The sequence below is a fragment of the Motacilla alba genome, chromosome 1A, assembly GCF_015832195.1.
Source record: "Motacilla alba alba isolate MOTALB_02 chromosome 1A, Motacilla_alba_V1.0_pri, whole genome shotgun sequence".
NCBI classification, from domain to species: domain Eukaryota; kingdom Metazoa; phylum Chordata; class Aves; order Passeriformes; family Motacillidae; genus Motacilla; species Motacilla alba.
The window spans coordinates 68,023,438-68,045,361 of record NC_052031.1 but is presented as its reverse complement, the minus strand read 5'-3'; the positions used below and the strand labels follow the sequence as shown (position 1 = coordinate 68,045,361).

At 47.3% G+C, this 21,924-nt stretch overlaps 2 protein-coding genes and 1 long non-coding RNA gene across 3 annotated transcripts; 1 reads left to right on the top strand and 2 right to left on the bottom strand.

Moving 5' to 3' along the window:
• The first annotated feature begins 2,593 nt into the window (after positions 1–2,593).
• On the top strand, positions 2,594–14,990 carry LOC119708436. Its single transcript, XR_005259077.1, has 3 exons — positions 2,594–2,737; positions 14,669–14,722; positions 14,808–14,990. It is a non-coding gene; the product is annotated as an uncharacterized LOC119708436 (long non-coding RNA).
• Positions 5,053–13,266, bottom strand: TUBA8 (tubulin alpha 8). The gene is made up of 5 exons (XM_038154878.1): positions 13,059–13,266; positions 9,627–9,849; positions 8,400–8,548; positions 7,181–7,861; positions 5,053–5,373 (listed from the first exon to the last, which is right to left on the bottom strand). The coding sequence occupies exons 1-5, from the start codon at positions 13,059–13,061 to the stop codon at positions 5,086–5,088; spliced, it is 1,344 nt and encodes a 447-aa protein (XP_038010806.1). The 5' UTR covers positions 13,062–13,266; the 3' UTR covers positions 5,053–5,085.
• Positions 14,991–15,735: 745 nt separating the features above from the next.
• On the bottom strand, positions 15,736–21,175 carry PEX26 (peroxisomal biogenesis factor 26). Its single transcript, XM_038154879.1, has 5 exons — positions 20,849–21,175; positions 20,327–20,467; positions 19,653–19,966; positions 18,857–19,003; positions 15,736–18,469 (listed from the first exon to the last, which is right to left on the bottom strand). The coding sequence occupies exons 1-5, from the start codon at positions 21,025–21,027 to the stop codon at positions 18,366–18,368; spliced, it is 885 nt and encodes a 294-aa protein (XP_038010807.1). The 5' UTR covers positions 21,028–21,175; the 3' UTR covers positions 15,736–18,365.
• Positions 21,176–21,924: the final 749 nt, after the last annotated feature.

The window sequence follows — 21,924 nt, the reverse complement described above, 5'->3', positions numbered from 1 at the left end:
GGCTGAACGCAGCTCACCGGGGAGAGCCGGCGCTGGCAGCGCGGTGTCTGTGCCTCTGTGCGGCCCCCAGCCGGCCTCGCTGAGCCGTGGGGAGGAGACCCGCACGGGAGGCTGTCACAGGGCTTATCTGGAGCCTTTCAGAGCTGCCCTTGCGGAGAGGTCCCAGCTGCAAAGCCTCTGGGCAGGTGATGTGGAACCCGCTCGCACCGCCTGGCTCTGTCGGAGGCAGCGCGTCTCTTCAGTTCTTAGCAGCCCGAGGTTTTCGGTCGGGGCACAGGGACAGTGAAAATTGCCCTGCATCGTCACGGAGGGGATGTGGGTATCTGTAGGGACCTCTGAGCAGAAGGGCACAAATGACTCAGCGTCGTGGCTTTTGGCAGAGGCTCTGAGCAATGGTTTAAATTTGGTGATGTTCCCTTTCTATTACTGGCTTTGTGTGGCGGCTGCCCGATAGAAGGAAGGAAGGAAGGGAGAGAGGAGAACCTCTAAGCCGTAAATTGCCCAGACAGAACGAAACCACCTGAGCAAAGTGCAAAAGGAGCTGGAGGTTAAACAGGAGCTAGATCTGCCAGGTGGTAGTTAGTAAAGCAGAGTGCAGTTAGAACAGCTTTTGGTAATGACCCCTGTGAGGGCCTGGACACTCAGGAGGAGTATTGCATCTTAAGAATGTTTCAAGCTTTGCCTGCAGAACTCAGTCATGACACGGCACTTCCAAAGCAGGCAGCAGGCAGAAGTCTGAGCCCAGAAAATGAGCTCAGATGAAGGGATGGCTGAAACTGAAAGGTGCAGTGTTTGAGTGCCCAAACACACTGCCCCTTGGACAAAAGCTGCTAGCTCCTGATGATTGCCATGGCACTCCTCATGTCCAAATAGCTCCAGAAAGTGCATTGACTGCTTCAAGAGCAGGGCTCCTGATCACTGAGTGGCCTTGCAAATAAAGTATATCGTAATTTGATAGTCAGGATTTGATCTAAAAAGCCTTCGGGAAGTTAAGAAATCCACAGCCAGGGTTATGGCCCATCAGCCGACATGAATTGCCTCATTTGAGGTGTGGATGTCCCAGTATTTCAGAGAGTTTTCACAGCTGAGTCGTTGTGTAAGAGAGGCATGACAAGGACTTATCCCTCCGCAGGATTCATCTCTTATCACCCCCTTCTTTATCTGGAAACCCCGGCTGAAGCCTCAGGTGTGCACGCCCTTTTGCACCTGGGAGGCCCCTCGGTGCATCTCTGGAGAAGCACCCAGCGACTGCTCAAGCCGTGAGCACCAGCAGTCCGGTCTCTCACAGCTCCTGGGCTGTTCCAGTCGTGGCTGAGTGTTTGAGCAGCACGAACTGCTGGAGCAATTTGGTTTTCTTGGTTTAGGAACAGGGTTTCTTGGTTAAGGAACATTGTTTCTGCCGTACCTCTGTACAAAAAACTGGGATCAAACCCTATTTCCCCCCATGTTTGCCTCCATTCTGTATTCTGGGAAAATCCAGTCCAGGTTCCCCCATTCGGTATTCTGGGAAGATCCAGTCCGTGGTTTCCCCCATTCCATATTCCAGGAAAATCCAGTCCAGGTTTTCCCCCATTCCGTATTCTGGGGGGAAAAATCCAGTCCAGGTTTTTCCCCATTCTGTATTCCGGGAAAAATCCTGTCTTGATTTTTCTCCATTCTGTTTTCTGGGAAAATAATCCAGTCTGTGTTTTTCCCCATTCCGTATGCCAGATAAACCCAGTCCAGGTTTTCCCCCATTCCATATTTTGGGAAAAAATTCCAGTCCAAGCTTTTCCCCGTTTCGTATTCTGGGAAAAATCCAGTCTGGGTTTTCCCCCCATTCCATGTTCCAGGAAAAAAAATCCAGTCTGGGTTTTTCACGATGCCATATTCTGGGAAAAAATCCAGTCCATGTTTTCCCCCATTCTGAATTTCAGGAAAAAAATATCCAGTCTGTGTTTTCTCCCATTCCATATTCCAGGAAAAAATCCCAATCCGGGTTTTCCACCATTCTACATTCCAGGTAAATCCAGTCTGGGTTTTTTCCCATTCCATATTCTCAGAAAAAATTCTAGTCTGGGTTTTCCCCCATTCTGTATTCTGGGAAAAAATCCAGTGCAGGTTTTCCTCCATTCTGTATTCTGGGAAAAAATCCAGTGCAGGTTTTCCTCCATTCTGTATTCTGGGAAAAAATCCAGTCTGGGTTTTCCCCCATTCTGTATTCTGGAAAAAAATCCAGTCTGGTTTTTTCTCCATTCCATATTTTGGGAAAAATCCGGTCTGGGTTTTCCCCCATTCCATATTCCAAGTAAATCCAGTCTGGGTTTTCTCCCATTCCGTACTCTAGGGAAAAGAATCCAGTCCGGGTTTTTCCGTATTCCGTATAAATCCAGTCCAGGTTTTCCTCCATTCCGTATCCTGGGTAGAACCAGTCTGGGTTTTCCCCATTCCATGTTCTGTGAAAATCCAGTCTGGGATTTCCCCATTCCGTATTCCGTATCTATCCAGTCTGGGTTTTTTCCCATTCCGTATTCCATGCCTATCCAGTCCGGGTTTCCCCCATTCCATATTCCGTGCCTATCCAGCCCGGGTTTCCCCCATTCCATATTCCGTGCCTATCCAGTCCGGGTTTTCCGGGGTGCCCCATCCCGGCCCATCCGGGTTCCTTTGGGTCGCTGCATTCCCGGTGGGTTCGGGTTTTCCTCATCCCGGTCCGCCTCAGGTTTAACGGGAGCGGCAGCGAGGCGTGCTCGGCCTGGTGAGTGAGGCTCAGAGCGGGGTTTGGTGAAACCCCCCGTAAATCCGTGTCCAGAGCAGCCCCGGGTGTGGTCCGTGAGGATGAGGAGGGATGAAGCAGCCCCAGGTGTGGTCCGTGAGGATGAGGAGGGATGAAGCAGCCCCAGGTGTGCTCAGTGAGGATGAGGAGGGATGAAGCAGCCCCAGGTGTGGTCAGTGAGGATGAGGAGGGGATGAAGCAGCCCCAGGTGTTGTCAGTGAGGATGAGGAGGGGCAGGGCAGCCCCAGGTGTGCTCAGTGAGGATGAGGAGGGATGAAGCAGCCCCAGGTGTGGTCAGTGAGGATGAGGAGGGATGAAGCAGCCCCAGGTGTGGTCAGTGAGGATGAGGAGGGATGAAGCAGCCCCAGGTGTGGTCGGTGAGGATGAGGAGGGGCAGGGCAGCCCCCGGGGTGCTCAGTGAGGATGAGAAGGGATGAAGCAGCCCCGGGTGTGGTCCGTGAGGATGAGGAGGGATGAAGCAGCCCCAGGTGTGGTCAGTGAGGATGAGGAGGGATGAAGCAGCCCCAGGTGTGGTCCGTGAGGATGAGGAGGGATGAAGCAGCCCCGGGTGTGCTCAGTGAGGATGAGGAGGGATGAAGCAGCCCCAGGTGTGCTCAGTGAGGATGAGGAGGGGCTGGGCAGCCCCAGGTGTGCTCAGTGAGGATGAGGAGGGGCTGGCCCTGCTCTCAGGGGGGCTGCTGTGCCTGCTGGAGGGGGTGATCTCCGGGAATCTCTCAAAGGACAGCAGTGACAGCATTCCAGGGCAGGGGGAGCACCTGGGGGCTGCTGGGGCATTGCTCAGGCGTGCAAAGGGACAATCCCTGTGCCCCAGGGCAGCGCAGAGAGGGTAGCAGCACGCCTGAGCAGGTGGGGCTGCAGGGAAGATCCTTTTTCTTTCTGATTTCATCTTCCCAGTCCCATCCAGTGTCTCTAGTCCCCTGCCCAGTGCCCCCACTCCCTCCCCAGTGTGCCCCAGTGACCCCAGAAAAAAGAGGGGTTTGATGGAAAGGGGGTTTAAATTAAATGGAAAACCTCCTGTTTCATTATTGTATGTGTTTGAATTAAAGGGGACCCTCCTTCACCTGTGATTTTAAGGGTATCAATTAAAGGAAAACTTGCCTTTTCCATTGTTTAAGGTTTAATTGAGGCAAAAATCCCCCTTTCTCCAACATTGGAAATATTTAAGCAGAGGGGGGCAAAGGGCAGAAAAAGAGAGAGAGAAGATGGTGGGAAATGTGAAGTGAAAAATGGTGGGAAATGTGAGGTGACAAAGGGGCAGAAAACATGAGGTGGAAAAAGGATGAGAAATAGAAGGGGGAAAGGATGGGAAATGTGAGGTAATTAACACTCATGCAGTAATTAACTGAGAATTTGTGAACACAGCTGTGAACAAAGGAGATATATTGTTTTACTTTTTGAGAGAAAATCTGGCAGAATCAGTGCCAGAAAGGTTTCAGGTCTGAAAGTTCAGAGTCTTGAAAGAAAGGCAACTCGGGTATTTCTGAGAATTGCCTTACTTTTTATAGCAGGTCCTTCATGAAAGGAATTCTGTATTAGCATCATAAAAAAATCCAGGTTCTGAAATGAGCAAGGGGGGGTCACAAATGCATGTAGGAGAACCCAATCAAACAGCAAGACAATATCTCATTTGTTGCACAAAGGTGTTAATAAATTCCCAATTAATTTATGCATGAGCATTTAGGTGCTTCAGGAATAAGTGCCCAATTAATTTTTCCATGAGCATCCAATTAAATCTACCCTCCTTATGCTTTAGCATAGCTTCTAGGAGGACTTCTTCCATGATCTTCCCAGGCACAGAGGTGAGGCCAAGAGGTTGGCAGCCACCAGGACCCTCCTTTCTGCCCTTTTTAACACTGGGGAACATGTTTCCCTTTTTCCAGTCCCCTGGGACATCAACTGACTGGGGTGATATTTTCAAATATCCCGCAGGGTGTCGTAGCTGACTGGGGATTCCACAGAATCCTGGCTTGGGCAGGTGTCTGTGGTGTCCCTGCTGGCCCTGCTGCTCTTGTGCAGGAGCAGGGTTCTGCAGCTTTTTGGGAGGTGGAATGTGGTGAGTTCATCATGTACCCTGGAGCTTAGAGAGGCTCACATTAAGTGTGCAAGGGAGAGCAAGTCTTCTTGCATTACTGAGAGAGGTGGGGCATCACTACAGCTGATGATATGCCTGTCATTTATGTAATAAAAAAATGTCCTCTCCTAAATTTATCTTTACAACACACAGAAAACCTGAGCAAATTGCTGACACGCGCAGTACAGCGATGCAGAGACAATTCTGTGCTCACCAGGAACCAAATGTATTTTAAAAATTACTCCCCATCATTCTCTTCTTCAAATGAATCAGTTCCCACTTCTTCGTAGTCCTTTTCCAGGGCAGCCAGGTCCTCTCGGGCCTCTGCAAACTCTCCCTCCTCCATGCCTTCTCCCACATACCAGTGCACAAAAGCTCTCTTGGCGTACATCAGGTCGAACTTGTGGTCCAGCCTTGCCCAGGCCTCGGCGATGGCCGTGGTGTTGCTCAGCATGCAGACTGCCCGCTGCACTCGGGCGAGGTCTCCTCCAGGAACAACTGTGGGAGGCTGGTAGTTGATGCCAACCTGGAAACGGGGATGGGAGAGAAGGCTGTACAACTTATTCACATGTACAGATTATTTCCTTAACAGCAGGAGCAGGAGGCAGTCATAGAGCTGGGGAAAGGTGAGTGAAGTTATGGATGCTGGGGTAGGGTGGTGCCAGATGGCAAATGCCATTGCAAATGAAACTCACTCTAATATCTATACTGTTCTACTGTTTAATGCACACTGACGAGTTTGTAGCTTTCTTAACAGCCACTGAACACAGAGTTTTCACCTAGATACTCATAAAAGTTGGTTCCCAGTTGGAAGTTTCCACCGTTGAAGGAGCTGTTTGTATGACAGATACTTTTCCACTGGTAATGTCTGTATTATTGTTGAAAATGTATTTCCAGACACTGCTGTGTAACCAGTGGGGAGAGGCTGTACAGTATTTCTAGGTTAACTAAGAGATTCCCTAATGTCAGCATTTCCTTTATTAATTATTTTTGGTATTTCCTCAGCTTTAGATCGTGCCTCAGAGGCAGTGCTCATTGGCTGTTCCAAAGGTCAGATCTGAAATTAAAACTTCTTTCAATTTTAACCCATACACACTTTGAATTTCCACTTATTTATATATGTAAGAGCCTGTGTCAATGGGATGTCCAAAGGAGAAAAGGAACATTTCATATAAATGCATCCTTCTTACGTTCATTGGGAAATATCTATATTCCCCCATGGTGAAAACCCAGGGCACCGGGAATATTTCTGTGTCTGCTCTGGGGTGCCCTGACCCCCAGGGCAGCACTGACTTTGACCCTCATTCATGGAGAAAGTTTCCCAGACTTCAAGATAGACTGGAATCCACAAAAATGTGAAATAGATTATAGAGAGTAGTGCAGGTGCATCACTTGCTGAGAAATTGAGGTTTTGGGATTTTTAGTATTTTTTGTTGTGGATGGAAGCAAGATGGAGGGCACAGGGTGTCGTCCTGGGTTTCTTCTTCATGGTTCTTCTTCCTTCCTTTTCTTGGGTTTGGGTGGCATTTTGTAATTGGGCAGAACAGTCTGCATTGAGGGCTCTTTGGGATCAGTTGTTGGGTTAAAAGGGAAAATAATCTAGGTGTCAATTCTTAATTGGATAGTTCAGTCTTAAAAGACCTTGTAACAGGAGATTGTTGGCCATTTTGTGCCAATGAAAAGCTGCTGAACTCACAGTAGTGAGACTGTTTTACTGATAAGAAATAATAAACACCTGAGTCTGAACATGAATTACTGTCTCGAGTGCCTTCAATCCAGACCCAGAGGAACTAACAACTGGTATCCCCACACTCCATGTTCTGGGAGAAATAGTCAAGATAGAAAACTTTAAATACAACTTTTCTACTAGAAAACTTTAAAAATACAAGTCTTCTACTAGACTGAACCTCCCCTTTCAATACTGAAGAGAGGCTTGTGGCAGCCCTGTGAGATTCACATTCTCTGAACCTGAGAGAAGCAGAGAAAAGAATGATCCAAACAATTCTCGTCTCATTTGCTGCGCCTGTGTTGTGCCAAAGTGGAATGCATTGTGGAAGATTGTTTGCCTGAAGGGAATTGGATTCTGGTGTGAGTGTTTTGATTCATTGGCCAGTTGAATCCGAGTGTGTGTGTGTGTCGGGACTGTCAGCTGACAGTCACGGGATTCTGGGCAGTTGGGTGCTTATGCAGATTCAATTTAGATGTAATGTAATATGGGTGTAATATAATATAGAATAATAAAGTAATTAATTAGCCTTCTGATAAGATTGAGTCAGGTGCATCATTCCTCCCGGACGTCGGGCGAAAATATCTACTAAAGCAGCCCTACCCACCTTGAAGCCTGTTGGACACCAGTCGACAAACTGGATGGTTCTCTTGGTCTTGATGGCAGCAATGGCCACGTTGACGTCCTTGGGGACGACGTCGCCGCGGTAGAGCATGCAGCAGGCCATGTACTTGCCGTGCCTCGGGTCACACTTCACCATCTGGTTGTTGGGCTCGAAGCAGGCGTTGGTGATCTCGGCCACCGAGAGCTGCTCGTGGTGCGCTCTGTCGCAGGAGATGATGGGGGCGTAGGTCACCAGGGGGAAGTGGATGCGCGGGTAGGGCACCAGGTTGGTCTGGAACTCCGTCAGGTCCACGTTGAGGGCGCCGTCGAAGCGCAGCGAGGCGGTGATGGAGGACACGATCTGGCTGATCAGGCGGTTCAGGTTGGTGTAGGTGGGGCGCTCGATGTCCAGGTTCCGGCGGCAGATGTCGTAGATGGCCTCGTTGTCCACCATGAAGGCGCAGTCCGAGTGCTCCAGCGTGGTGTGCGTGGTCAGGATGGAGTTGTAGGGCTCCACCACAGCAGTGGAGACCTGAGGGGCTGGGTAGATGGCGAACTCCAGTTTGGACTTCTTGCCGTAATCCACGGAGAGGCGTTCCATCAGCAAGGAGGTGAATCCGGAGCCAGTGCCGCCACCGAAGCTGTGGAAGATCAGGAATCCTTGCAGCCCAGAACAGGCATCGGTCTGGAAAGCAAAAGAGGAAGTGAAACAGCAGCATCTGAAAAAGGTGGAAAAGGCTTTGCTATGTGAGCTTGTCCTGAGCTGGAGGAGTGAGTAGTCATAGACAGTATACAGGATAGATTTCATGTCAAGTTTTCCTGGGAAAGGGCTGGTAATAATTCCAACCTTTGCTTTCCTCACTGACACAGGGATCTGCCCAGGCCTCTCTCTATCTGACCTTCACACTGCTCTGTTGTTCTAGCTGAAACCAGCAATGTGCAACTGCACAATCCACCCTTCAGGGTCAGTATTGGTGCTGAAGGGCTGTGCTAATAATTAAAAATTACATATTTGTAACCACTTTATAAAAATGCCTGGAGGCATGCAGCTGGGAAGTGAACTACTGGGTTTCTCTCTTCTATACTGTGTCTGAGATACCATCTGTATGACTTGCAATCTCTCTGCTGAACCATTGGTATCATTTGCAATTAACAAGCTGATAGTTCTGCCCTTCTTTCTTCTGCGGAGTCCAAACTGCTGTTTCAGAACTGCTGGCACTTACCAGCTTACGGACACGATCCAGCACCATATCAATGCTTTCCTTGCCGATGGTGTAGTGGCCACGGGCATAATTATTGGCTGCATCTTCCTTCCCAGTGATCAGCTGTTCTGGATGGAAAAGCTCCCGGAAGGTGCCAGCCCGTACTTCATCTGAAGAAGAAAGAGAAACTGTAAGAATATGCTCCAGTGCCAACAAATTCTGGTTGTTGTTGGCATCAGTGCACGCTCTCAGTCACGGGAGCTCATGATGCCAAAAGACAGATGCTGATGGAGAAGGGAAATGTCTCCGGAGCATTTTTCCATTGCTGCATTTGTTTGATTTATTGTGCATCTTCAGTCCAGCCACTTATCTTCTCATGAGCTTGTCGGTGACAGCCTGCATCCACAAGTCCCCAGAAAAAAAAAGTGTGAAGAAATTCAGGTATCCCAGTTTCTAGACATTCTTCTGTTGTTGGAGGGAAGTGATCAGGCTCCTGCTTTGAATCCAAACTGAAGAAAAGCAGAACTTGAATGGCAAAAATATCATGATAAACAAACCCAAAAATTAAATATTGATTAAATTGAGGAGCTGTACACACCAAGTGTACCAGCCATTAAACTGCTGGGGATCCTCTTGTTCTTATGTTTGTAACACCTGTGACAGAATCTGGCATCCTGTGTCACAAGAAAACTGATTTAATGTCACTGTCATATTTTCTGGAAAAATCCCCTTGCCCAGGATTCTTCTCCTGGGAAGCTGCGAAGCCTCAGAGAAAAAGGAAAACGATATTATCTCATTTGCTTCTCCTGTGTTTTGCTGCTTTGGAATATGGTTGGAGATTGTTTATCCAACAGGTGATTGTTTCATTGGTTTCTGCTGTGAATTATTTTGACTCATTGGCCAGTTGGGGCCAAGCTGTGTCGGACTCTGGAGAGAGTCACGAGATTCATTAGTATCCTCTAAGCCTCCTGTCTGTATCCTTTCTGTATTCTTTAGTACAGTTTAGTATAGTATTCCTTAACATAATATAGTATCATAAAATGATAAATTAGCCTTCTGAGAATATGGAGTCAGCTGCATCATTCCTTCCCCATCTGGAGAACCTAGCAAATACAAGAATTTCATGCTACCTAGTGGTAGCCTGAGGTGCAAAGGGCCACTTTGTGCCAGTGAAGACTGGTGGCACAGCATGGTGATGTGAGGAAAAGCAATCTCATCTCCGTTTTGCAGGTTTATTTCTATACTGACCTACCACAGTTGGTTCCAAGTCCACCATTACAGCCCGTGGCACGTGCTTCCCAGTGGCTGTTTCGTTGAAAAATGTGGTAAAAGAGTCATCAGAGCTGAGTTTGTCCTGCAGGTCCTTGAAGGTGCCGTCAGGCTGAATGCCATGCTCCAGGCAGAAGAGCTCCCAGCACGCGTTTCCTATCTGCACTCCAGCCTGGCCAACGTGAACAGAGATGCACTCACGCTGCGGGGAGAGAGGAGGCAGCGTCAGAAAACACAGTGTACCTTAGCCCTCCTTATTCCTGGTGGTTACATTTTCCCAGTGTATTGCTTTTCCAAAAAAATCAGTGAATTGTCACTGTCAGCTGCTCGTTTGGTTGTTCAGCCCCATGACCACAACGAGACTGCACATGCCAGATTCTGGGACAGTTCTTTGAAAAATTGAAATCTGTGTGCTGTACTACAGAAGTATATTAAAACAGTCAGGAAAAATTAATTTTAATTACACAAACCCCACCTTTCTTCTTGGATTGGTTCTGCTGAGGGGCACATCCCAGTTTAGTTTATTTTTACTCCTGGCTGGAACCTGACACAGCCATGTGGCATCCCTCACCCTTACGTAACCCAAGGCAGGTGATGTCTTTTTTGATCCTTCTACCCTCTGACAGCAGGCTAGCGTGGAAACTTGGAGGAGCTGCTTTCACCTAAGGAAATTATTCCAGATTTTCTTGGTCAAAACCAAATTTTCCTTCCAGCTCCCAAGCAGCCATTAATTTTACTGGTCCATTGCTTGTCAGGCAGTGCCATTGCAGTGAAGTGTATTTGCATGATTTTCAGCATTGTTTCTGTGGCAGCCAGGAAGAGAAAACTGTGTAACACCAGGCTAAAGTAGGCAGGTGTCAATTGCTCCAAAATCCTGCACACTTAAAAGTAAAGAAGCATGAAGGCCCTGGTGCTGGATTTCATAAGTTCACAATTATAAAGCAAATACTTCTGGGTTAGTCCCAGCAATTGCAACACTGGGTGTAGTGAAAGGCATTTTTTTGAGGAGAGAGTGGTTTCAGGCATGTGGATTTTTCAGATTTTTTCAGATTTTTTTCAGAGCAATTAAAGCTGCCTGAGCTCTGCTTTTGTGATCCCCAGGGTTCTGTCTATACTAGGGAGTAAAAAAAAAGTCAGGTCATAGCACTGAACACTGGCCTGTGATCTCCTGTGCTGATTGATAATTCCAAAAAACTGGCAGAGTTTTGGCTTAGGCCAGGCAATATTTTTCCAGACAATGCTTGGGCACCATGCAGGAAAGAACTGATTGTCAAGAATGGTTTCCAGTGAGCAGCTCACTGACCACTGCCAGGCTTTGGAGAGGGAAGGAGAACTGAGATGCCCAGCTGTGAAGCAGGCCTGGCTTTAAGGGCAGAGGATGGTCAGGATGGTCCTCACTCATTCTTGTTTTGTAATATTGCATTTAGAGATAACCAATGGCACTATCAGATTTGACCAGTTAATTTTTTTTAAATTAAATTCTGTAACTGCTTACCCAGCAAAATCATTCTGTGACCTGAGAATTAAATGCATCCTCCCCAAAAACTAAATTTTCAGTCACAATGTGTGACCAGCAACATCTCTGGAGCAGTGTTTTCTTCACAAATTGATGTAAATTTGGGTTTAAGAAACATACCTAAAGACATTTTTTCAGAAGCAACTAGAATTTCACAAGTTATCACTGCCCCAGCTAGTCATCCCCAGAAGTTCAAATGAACGCGAAAGCTCAATTTTAATCTTCTATTCAACAAAACAAATTCTTTCTATTCAGTACTAATTTCTAAGCTGAAAATTTCTGCTGACTCTGCAAATGCATGTGCTCTCAAGTGTACTTGCACAACCCTGTTCTTGTCAACTGGGTTGTGCAAAAGTCTCTGAGTTATTTGAGTGACAGTGGGGCTTCATAAGTCAGTGTGTTGCAATCTGGAATTACTCAGGAGACACTGAAAGCATATTTGGGCTTAGAGAATTCAATTAATGCTGACTTTCCACAGGGCAGGCTCCTGCCTTTTCTTTCCAATCCCATTGTGACTCTGAGGCCAGCAGGCAGCAAGAAAAATAAGGGTTTCTTTTCTTTTCAAACATAGCAGTGAAGCCAGCTGGCTTTTTAAAAGGATATCTTTTAAAGCAAAACTACAATTAGAAGTATTTTAAACCTAATGAGCTGCTCTGCTCATTTCTTCAGACCTGTAGAGGAACTGGTCTGTTTTTTCACAGACAGAACAAGTAAATGCTGCCTTAGGAAGTTAGTATTGTAAAACTTCATGTAGGACTGCAGTTGAAGACTTTTCAGACTGAGTTTTCAGCTGCACTAGTTTGAAACCACATCTCAACCCTGCTTTTTGAGCCGTTTCATCTTCTCCTTCCCCAGCAGTAATTTGGAAATATTCTGCCAAGGGGAGAAGACAGTGAAAAAGAGGTTTCTGACTTTGCATAGTGAACAGCATTAAAGTAGATGCCAGACTTTTAGTAGGGAAGAGGGTGGGCCTTCTTCAGCGTCACAGTCAGAGTAAACTGATCTTTAGGTGATATTTTAATTTGGAGCCTCTTCCAAACTCATGTTTCACATCCCACCGCTTACTGTCTGTAGACCCAGGACTGGTCCAACAAAGAAACAGTAGAAAGGACCAGATCCTTTGTGGAACTAAACCTGGGACAGCTTTGACTCTTAAAAAAAAAAACAAACTTGCTCCAGGATTTACTGCAGAAGGGAGACTTTAGTCTTCCAGCTGTTCCACAAACACGCTCAGTTCCCTAGGTCCGGGAAGCCCGTGGAAGTATTTTGCCTGTGAGATGAGCTGGCAGAAAGTAACCTAGTTCTTCCTCTGCACCAAAATTAGACTCAGTGCTAGAGATATACTGGGGTACAAGGTGAAATGGATTTTTTCACATTCTAGGAGGTTTTGAGAGATTTCTACGAATTTATAACAAACCACCAAAACTTAAAGGGCATTTTTTCACTTACTGAAATGCATACATATATAAAAGGATTCATGGACTCCAGAAACATGCATGCATATCCTGTATAGCTGTGGAGAGTATAGCCATTGAGGCTAAATGAATTTAAAACAGACACAAAAGTAAATAACTTTTTTGGTTTATTTCTAAAAGGAATTGTCTTGTATGAAAAGGAAGTGGTGTTGAGAAAATGTGGTTACTACAGAAAGTACCAAACAGCTAAGACTCCACATCTAATTTATCTTATAATCTGACTAGTTAGGGACTCTCTGAAGAAACATAATGCTGTAATGCTTCAGTGAGATTTTCTGCACTCCTTTCCCATTTTCTCACGTGGTGAGTGGTGTGTGAGATCAGGGTTTGGTGGCAAAACCTATTGATAACGACAGCAGACCCCACTGCCTTCCCTTGCCCACAGCCCTCCCAGTCCCAGTGCTCCCCCATCCCCCTTACCATGGTGTCTGCAGAGGTGTTTCCCCCCCTCTGGGGTCACTGGTGGCAGGTCTGTGCTGGAGCCTGGCTCCGGGCTGCAGGGCAGGAGGCTCCCAGGGCCGGGCAGCCAGCACCTGCTGCTGCGCTTCAGCGTCACAGCGCCGCGGGACGAGGTCACCCTGCTGCCTGCAGCACCCCTCCCGTGCTAATCCACCCACACAGCCCGGCTCAGAGACACCCCAGGCTGCAAACTCAGCGCAGCCAGGGCTGGCATGCCTATTGGTTTGGAGTGTGGCCATGTAACACACGGTACGCTGTGCTTTCTCACACCTCGGGGTTTTACATCACCCGCAACGCACACACCATCCCAGTTCCCTGTTCTGCCAGCACAGCCTTCTGTGGATGAAAATCACGCCTGAATTCCGGTGCAGAAGGCATGAGAGAGCAAATGAATGGGAGAGAGAAGGATAGAAGAAAAACAAAAATAGAGATCTGGAATGTAAACACAACTGCCATTCTTGAGTGTGCTCTACTAGCGCTTTTCAATGATCTCCTGGCTTCTCCACTAACATCTCAATTTACCTCTATTACTTCTCTTTCCATGTGCAGTCATTCAGGCTGTCAGCAGTATGGGACAGCTTTCAGTACAGACTCTCACTTCTCTGCCCAAACACAGAAAGAAATTTGATTCTGATTGCAGTGTTTATTGCAGGACAGATCTGGAGGCATCACCCCAACACTCTGACACCAAATTAGTGCAGTTGCCTCCTCCACTTTGCTCCTTCTGCACTGGAAAGCAGAAGTTCACCACTGGAAAGCAGCAGCTTCTCTCAGTAGAGAAATCCTCGTGGCTGCAACCCTTAAGAGGGTTGGAAGGCACATTTAATTGCTTGAGTCTGCATCATGTATCCCCTGACTTTATAAATGTACTGTTCATGATGATGTTTAATCAGCAGACATTAAATAGACAATTCCTAAAATGTAGGTTACATTTTTAGGAATTGTCTGTTTACTACTACATCTATTACTACATCTGCTCAGTCATGGTATTAATAGATTGTTCTGCCACTGTTGGCAACCAGCATAGAAGTATCTTCTTTAACACCTACATTTTAACAGTGAGAACTAGTTCATACTGGTTTTTATAAACTCACTTTGGTATAGTCTTCATTTGCTATTCTTTACATAAACCTGTGAACTATTACTCTTTGATTTTGGCTGGGAAAAGCTACAGAGCCATAATTTCTGGAGCCATAACTGTTTCTTAACAAAAGATTTTCCATGATAATTTCCATCTGCTGCTTTGCTTAAGCTGAGTATCAGAGTTATCAGAAAACCATCAGATCATTGCTTTGAGACTAAGGAATAGGTTGCTCTAGAGTTCTTTTTCTAGTGGAAGTGGTAACATTCCAGACGAGCTCTGGTGCTCTGGACAATCTGAAATGTTAATGATCACAGCTTCAGAGAATGAGGGAAAAGTCAAACAGCAAACACTTTGAGCAGTCCACCACCCAAAACCTCTTAGGCACACTTTGAGTCAACATGTCAGATCTGGCAGTGACAAAATCTAGAAGAGGTCTGTGAATTACTGAATGATTTGCAACAGTCCTTTGTGGCATTTTCTTTGCTAGTGGGAGTCCACAGAGACGTGAGGCAGATACGGCCTGGACCTGGATTCTTGGAAAGTAAGTCATCTTGATGGATGCTGGCATTCAACCTCTGTGGGCAGATGGTGAGCCGCCATTTGAAACCTAAAGCCTTTTTCTCTAGTTACAGATAGACACATCTCTGAAAATGGCATTTTTGAATCATCTAGAACTCAGAAGTACTGCTGTACTGGTTTAACCCCAGCTGGCAACCGAGCACTGAATCAGAAGAGTCAGAGAGAACCTGTGGGTTGAGGTATAGTTTAGCACACGAAGCAAAAGTTGTGCACACAAGCAAAGCAAAGCAAAGCAAAGCAAAGCAAAGCAAAGCAAAGCAAAGCAAAGCAAAGCAAAGCAAGGAGTGGATTCACACTTCCCATGGGCAGCAGGGTGTTCTGCACAGCCAGGACTGCAGAGCTCCACCACTCTGAAGGTGATGTGATTTCTCCTTCTTCCCCCAGCTCAATGTGCTGGGCAAATATGCTGGAGATTGAAATACATCAAGAGGCCAATGAAGGATAGTTAAATGCTTTTTCTCCTCTACTGGATGTACATCACTCCCTCCCTACAGGCTGGTTACCTAAACAACTCACCAACAGTGTCAGAATCGTGGATTGTTCTAGAACATTATTATGCCATTTTACAAAACAGTGCACTCTTAGTAAGTTCTTAGGTGATCACTCAAAATCCTCTATTCCTTTTAATTTGGGAGGTGTAAGTCTTTGCATTTCCCACACTGTAATACCTTCCTCAGAAGGTGAATGGAGATTCAAACACTTTCCTTGTGTTCCCTGTGTAACTGTTTTCTGTTGGTCTGTTGCCACCTGCTGGGAGAACCAGCAGCATTTCATGTCAGGATTTCTGAACTTCCAAAGTCTAGAATTAAGTACCTGTATAACACTGCTACATTGACAAAATACTCGTTTTCAGGCATTATCCCTGAAACAGAGAACTCTGCTATGTATTTTTACTTTTTATTTGCAGAGTTTTCTCCCCTAATACAGCAAGGTCAGACCTGTAGTTAGTTCTAATGTAAAGACACAGTCATCTAATAATGATGAATACCAGGTACTTTATTCTTGGTAGTATTGCTCTTGGCCATGCCGAAATGCAGACTTACACACTACCAGCATCATCAGTGGATTAGATCTCATCAGATTCACACTGAGGACATTCTCTACTACATTCAAACATGCTGAAACTATGAAACAATTCTTGAAAACTTTGTAATATACTTTGTGATAAAAATAAAAACTTTGTGATATACTTTGTAGTGTATCAATACAATAAACACCTTTTTTCATATACTCAATCACAGCATGAACAAGCAACTCTACAGAGGTAAATCAGGAGTCACTTTATTATAAAAATTAGATATTGCAGTTTCAGTATATATTGCAAAAAGAACCCCGATAGCTTATTTCTGCCTTCTTGCTCTCTCGTGAGGAATTAAAAACAATATAAATTCTAAATCAGTAGTACTCCAATAAAGTCAGGGTTACCAGCCTACACTTAAAATAAAGTTGGATGTTAAAAGTCTCGGTAAATGACACTGAACAGCATTCTAAAAACTATGTTTGGCCTGCTGAAACCACCGCTCCAAACCAACCTCCAAAACAGCATCTCTGCCATCCAACTAAAAATGATGCCAGAAGACTGCAGCGACAATTGTTCATTACCTAACAGTCACTTTGATAAGAATTTGGCCTGACTTCAGAGTGAAGTTTGCCATTTCATTAACTGGTTTACAAAGGACTTAACCTGAGGTCTTATAAAGCAGGGGGGGCAGAGGACTGGTCCTGGTCATTTCTTGGAAGAGCTAAACTCCAGACAGAGCTTCTCTGTTTCATTCTATCTGATTTCACATCAAGTGCTGGTTTCAGTGTTGTAACTACACTTTCAGCTGGATTACAGAAACCATTTAGCAATATCAAAGGCTGCTCTTCCCTGTGTGTGCAGAGTATATAAAAAATTACTTTTTCATGTGGAAAACTACGGGCTACTTAACCTGGTGTAGAGTCCTGGCAGAGATAAAACTCTGGGGAGGCATATGGGATTGGTTTGGGGTTTAAAATCTCTTGAGACAACTAGGCAAGGTCATTATTACACTCACAAATAACCTGAGTTTGTCTGACAATAATGCTGGGGTGTAGCTCTTTTTGGGATAATTTAGGATGAAACAGACAACTGTTTTTAGTAGTGAAGATGAGACTGTTTGCAAAGTGCCCCAGCGGGGAGCAAAGCAATAGATCACACGCAGTCTGAGGCTACCAACACACCCTGTGTGAAGAAAACAGCAACAGCCACCACCGTGGAGTATGGTTATTGCTAGAGACAAAGGGCACTACTGCTGTGAGACACCACACTGGGATCTACACTGGCTGCTGCTCGTGGCTTTGGTGTGGTCCCACCAAAAAAGGCTGCTCTGACAACATTTTGTAGTTTGGGCTGACATCAGTGAGTTTACACCCTTTTGGCACAGGTGCTGGGATGACAGAGGCAAATTTGTCCCTGGCTTCTCACTTTTAACTTGTCCCCTCCAGTACACAACAGTTTAAAAGCTGCATTTTGTGAGATCACTGCTCCCTCCTTGGAATTCGCCTTCTGTCAGCTGATGATAGATGAATGAATGAATGGAGGAGAAATTAATGTTCCACCCCAAACCTCCAATTTCTGCCCCAAGTGGTCAGAAATGGAGTTGGTCTGGTGACAGACCTGCAGGTGCACAACTTTCTTGCCACTGATCTGGGGAAAGTTTTGTGATGTCAGAGAAGTATCTCTTTCTATAAAAAATAAACTTTGTTCTGAATGACAGAGCATTGCTACACGACTCCCATCTAACCCAGGACTTTGGATACTGGGGACTTGGGGAGCAATTCTAGATAGACAGAGAGACTTTTTGACATGTACATAAACAAAGCAAGAGGTAGGGAAAGAGCAAAACAAAGCAACAACTTCAGTTGTTCAACCGGACAAAAACACAGAATATAATTTAAAAAAATAAGTCTATTTCCTTACCACCACCACCAAGTGCTTCTAGGAATGACTATGCATCAGGCAAGCACTGAGTGCTGTAATTTGCATTTAAGAAGAGTAGATACAACACAACAGTCTTTGTGGCCCACCCCCTCATCTTTCTGGCTTAAATATGATTACAATCCAGTGTGCCTGTCCAAAGAGGCACCAGTCACAAGAGAAACCATGGCTTTCAAAATGCAATAGGCTTTCATTTCTCCAATGTTTTTCTTCCATGTGCTTGTCCTAAATCCCATGCTGCAGGAACTGAGCTTTTCAGACGTCTTCGGGGAAAACAGAATATTCCCCTAATCACTGGTCCCTCAGGAATTGCACTTGTTCAGAGAACTGCTCAGCATTTGCAAGGATGAGAGCTTCTTCCATAGTTCATAACTGGCTACACAACCCTCACTCAAGAGCCACATCCCAAGCAAAGGGTTTGAAAAGGAGGATTCTTATTCAGTTGTAGATATGGACGGAGTGCTGTACCCTAGTGTTGGACAGGACCAAGCAAAACGTCAGGAATACTTGCTGTGGCTTCTAAATTCATATACCACCATTCCCTGTCTGAAGAAATTCCAGGAGTCCACATCTCAGATTTGAAGAGGCCCTGAAGAGCCTGGTGGCATGCCCAGGACAAGGTGCCACTTTTAGTGGAGGAAGACACTTAGTCTCGAATTGGAGGCCTGTGGATTGGAGAAAGCACAGCTGCCCAAGCCTGTCGGAAGAGCTGCACCAGTTTGTAAATGAATGGCAGTGACGTGGGAGAAGCTGCAAAGCAGAACAAAAAGGTAAAACTAACTTGGTAAAACAAGCTAGGTAAAACTAACATACACTAAACATATTAAGAAAGAACTACCCCCAGCTAGAATTAATAAAAACCTAGTTCTCTGCCTTCCTTCGATGAGGAAGAGGCTGAGTCTAGGACAGCTCTGCCTGCCTCCCACAGTCTACTCTGGCTGCTGGAAAGAGTGGCATTTGTGGAGCTTCATCTTCCTACATGCACTTCAGCTGGAAACATTAAACCCATTAAGTTCCTAGTCACCCAGATCTTTTGTCTCCCTGAGACATTTACACAGACCGGATTTATTAAAAATAACTCATTTCTTCTCCATAGCCACAATGGAATTTTAAAAATTGGAAATCTTAATCCCATACCTGGGTCTAATCTCACCACCACCAGGTAGAGCAAAAAAGTAGCCAAGAGCATCTTCTTGTAAGGAAGTAAATAGAAGTGGTTTGACATGGACCTCAGGGCTCTACGTAGCAATGTCAGCATGGTCAGGAGCTTTTGGGACAGCACTCCTGGAAAACAAGAACAGAAAAGCTGTCAGGGCAAAGTAAAGTTTAAACAACAAGAAACTAAGATACTGGAAGTCTGATTGCATGAGAGTTGGGTTGGGTTTGGATTTTTATACAACAGAGAAACAGTACAATTTTGTAACACACTTCATTATACTTCTATTTTTAGGCATCTACTTTGCTACAGTATGATCTTATACCACAGTAGTGCCAGCTTCTGTCCTGGGAGAAAACATCCAATGATTTACAGAAGAAGCAGTACTTTAAATGCTAGGCAGGCGTTGTTCTACTTGGACTCAACTGTAAATGGAAATGAAGCAAACTGTACACAGAGCCAACAAAACGTACCCTTAAAGGATTGCCATGTAGTCTTAGTCTTCCTTTTTTTACTTTAAAAAAAAACCCAAAAACCCAAACTTTTGATCGCATTAATTATCATCTCCTGATGTTGGCAGAGACTAAATATGCTTTGCAATTCTCAGCAGAAGTATCACCAAGTCTTTTATTTCCTGCTGTGATACACAACAGGACTCCCTCATGGCCTGTTTACCGTGGCAATATTCTTAGTAGTTAATACTTAGTTAATACAGTAAGGGACCAACTTGAAACGAAACCGTAAGAAAGGAGCACAAACAACAGAGGGAAAGCCCACCCAGAAGAGTTTCCGTGGCTGGCTCCTGCTGCTCCTCGGCGGCCGAGCGCGTCTCCTCCCGCTGCGTCCAGCGACGGCGGCTCTCGCCGATGGTGGCGAGGAAGCGCAGCTGCTGCTCGCTGTCACACACGGCACAGCCCCGCACCAGCTCCTCCGCGCCCTCGAAGCGCCCCAGCGGCAGCAGCACCTGCGCCAGGTACAGCTCCAGCAGCGAGCCGAACTCGGGGAGCCCCTGGTTAGCCTGGGCTCTCAGCCAGCTGCCGCCGGCCTCCAGCATCACCTGCGGCTCTCTCACTTTGCTGTACAGCAGGATGCTGAGATGCAAGGGAGAAGCATGAGAAAACCCTGAGTGTCTGTGGAAGCTGGCATCACTGACAGCTATTACCCACAAGCAGCTCTCATGAGGTATCAGTCAGGGTCAACATCAAAGCACAGAGAGCATTCTGAGGCAGGCAACAGGTCCAGCTATTGATGTTACTCAGCCTCAGCCCTTTTAGACTTGATCACCATGAAGCAATCTTGAAGGCGTGCTCCAGCACACACAGAACAGGCCTGTCCCAGATCTCACTCACACCACACAAAGTGGAAATATCACGCAATACCCAAGCCTGGCCTGCAGTTAAACCTAACGCAAGCCCCGTGTGTATATCTGACAGCAACAGACAGAAACTCACCACAGCTCCAGAACTTTTGGAGGCAGATGCTCAGGGACATGGTAGTACTGTAGGACCCAAGACAGAACTTCTCTCCACCGGTTCATCTCGGCCAGCGCCTGAATCCCCACAACACAAAGGGAGCATTTCACTTCTGCAAAACTGGTAAGGAACAGACACCCAAATAAGTGCTGTGGTTGTAAGAACAGCCACATTTCCCCTTGCATCCCCTCCAGTGAGCTTCAGTGCAGCCCAGGTACCACACAGTTCTCTGCTTCCCCTCTACTTGCCCCCTACAAAAAGACCAACTCGACCTCCGAGGGTATGCACTGTGACTCTGTTTCTGAGAGAACGAACGAAGGCTGCTGGGCACACTGCCCTTCTCTCAAAAACGCAGAGGTGAAACACTTTTAATATCGACAGGGCTAAAAGAAACCCCGAAGCAGCGCAGGCACGGCCTGAAGTTCGAAGCCAGCCCGGCGCTGAGGCGGCACCACTGCCAGCAGCTTCCCAGCGCCACCCCGTCCCCTCACACGCCCGCACCTCTCGGGGCCGTGGCCGGGGCCGGGGCCGGGGCCGGGGCCCAGGCTGTCGCAGCCCGCCTCGCAGCGCTCCACGGCGGCGGCGAAGTCGCGGTGCAGCACCAGCAGATCCGCCGCCTCCTCCAGCAGCGCGGCGGCCTGCGCCGGCCCCGGCGCCCAGGCGGGCGGCTCGGCCCTCATGGCGCCGGCGGGAGGGCTCTGCCCGGCCCCGCACGGCTCCGGCTCAGCCTCCGGCTCCAGCGCCGCCACCGCCCCCGCCGGGGCCCGGCTCCCCTCCGCTCGGGCAGGCACCGGAAAGCCGGGATGGAGGCGCCCGGCAGCGGAAGGGCCGCCCCGGCGAGCATCCCCGGCCCCGCGGGCCGCCGGGACGTGTAGTCACGGCTGCAGGAGGGCATCGAGGGCTGCCGGGGCGGCGGCGGGGATGGCTGGGGAGCTGGAGCATCTCTTACCAGGAAAGGATGAGGGAGCTGGGTCTGTTCAGCCTTGGGAAGACAGGACTAAGAGGGGACCTCTTTAATGTGTATGAATACCTAAAGGGCGGTGCTAGAAGATAAAGGCAGGCTCTGCTCTGTGGTACCAAGCAATACCAGGTACCAGGGCCAGAGGCAATGGGCAGAAAGTGATGCACAAGTTCCGCCTGGACATGGGGAAGAGCTTCTTTACTGTGCGGTGACCATGCACTGGAACAGATTGCCCGGAGAAGGAGTGGAGTCTCCCTTTATGGAGATATTCCAGAATCGCCTGGATGCATTCCCGTGCCGTGTGCTCTGCAATGATCCTGTCTCAGCAGGGAGGTGGGACAGGATGACCCACTGTGGTCCCTTCCCCTGCTGTGACTCTGCGGGGATCAGCGGTGGCAAGCGGGCACTCGGGGGGCGCTGAGCCCTGAGACCGAGATCGGTGCCCATCCCTGCCAGAACGCGCTGCCTTCATCTCCTTCCTCGTGTGGCTGCCCAGGGAAAGGGGCCGAGGGAACAGCCCGCCTCGGCTGTTCTGCCCGCGGCCGCCGGGCGTCAGCCCAGCCCCGAGAGTGTCACAGCCTCGAGAGTGTCCCTGCTCCGAGAGTGTCCCTGCTCC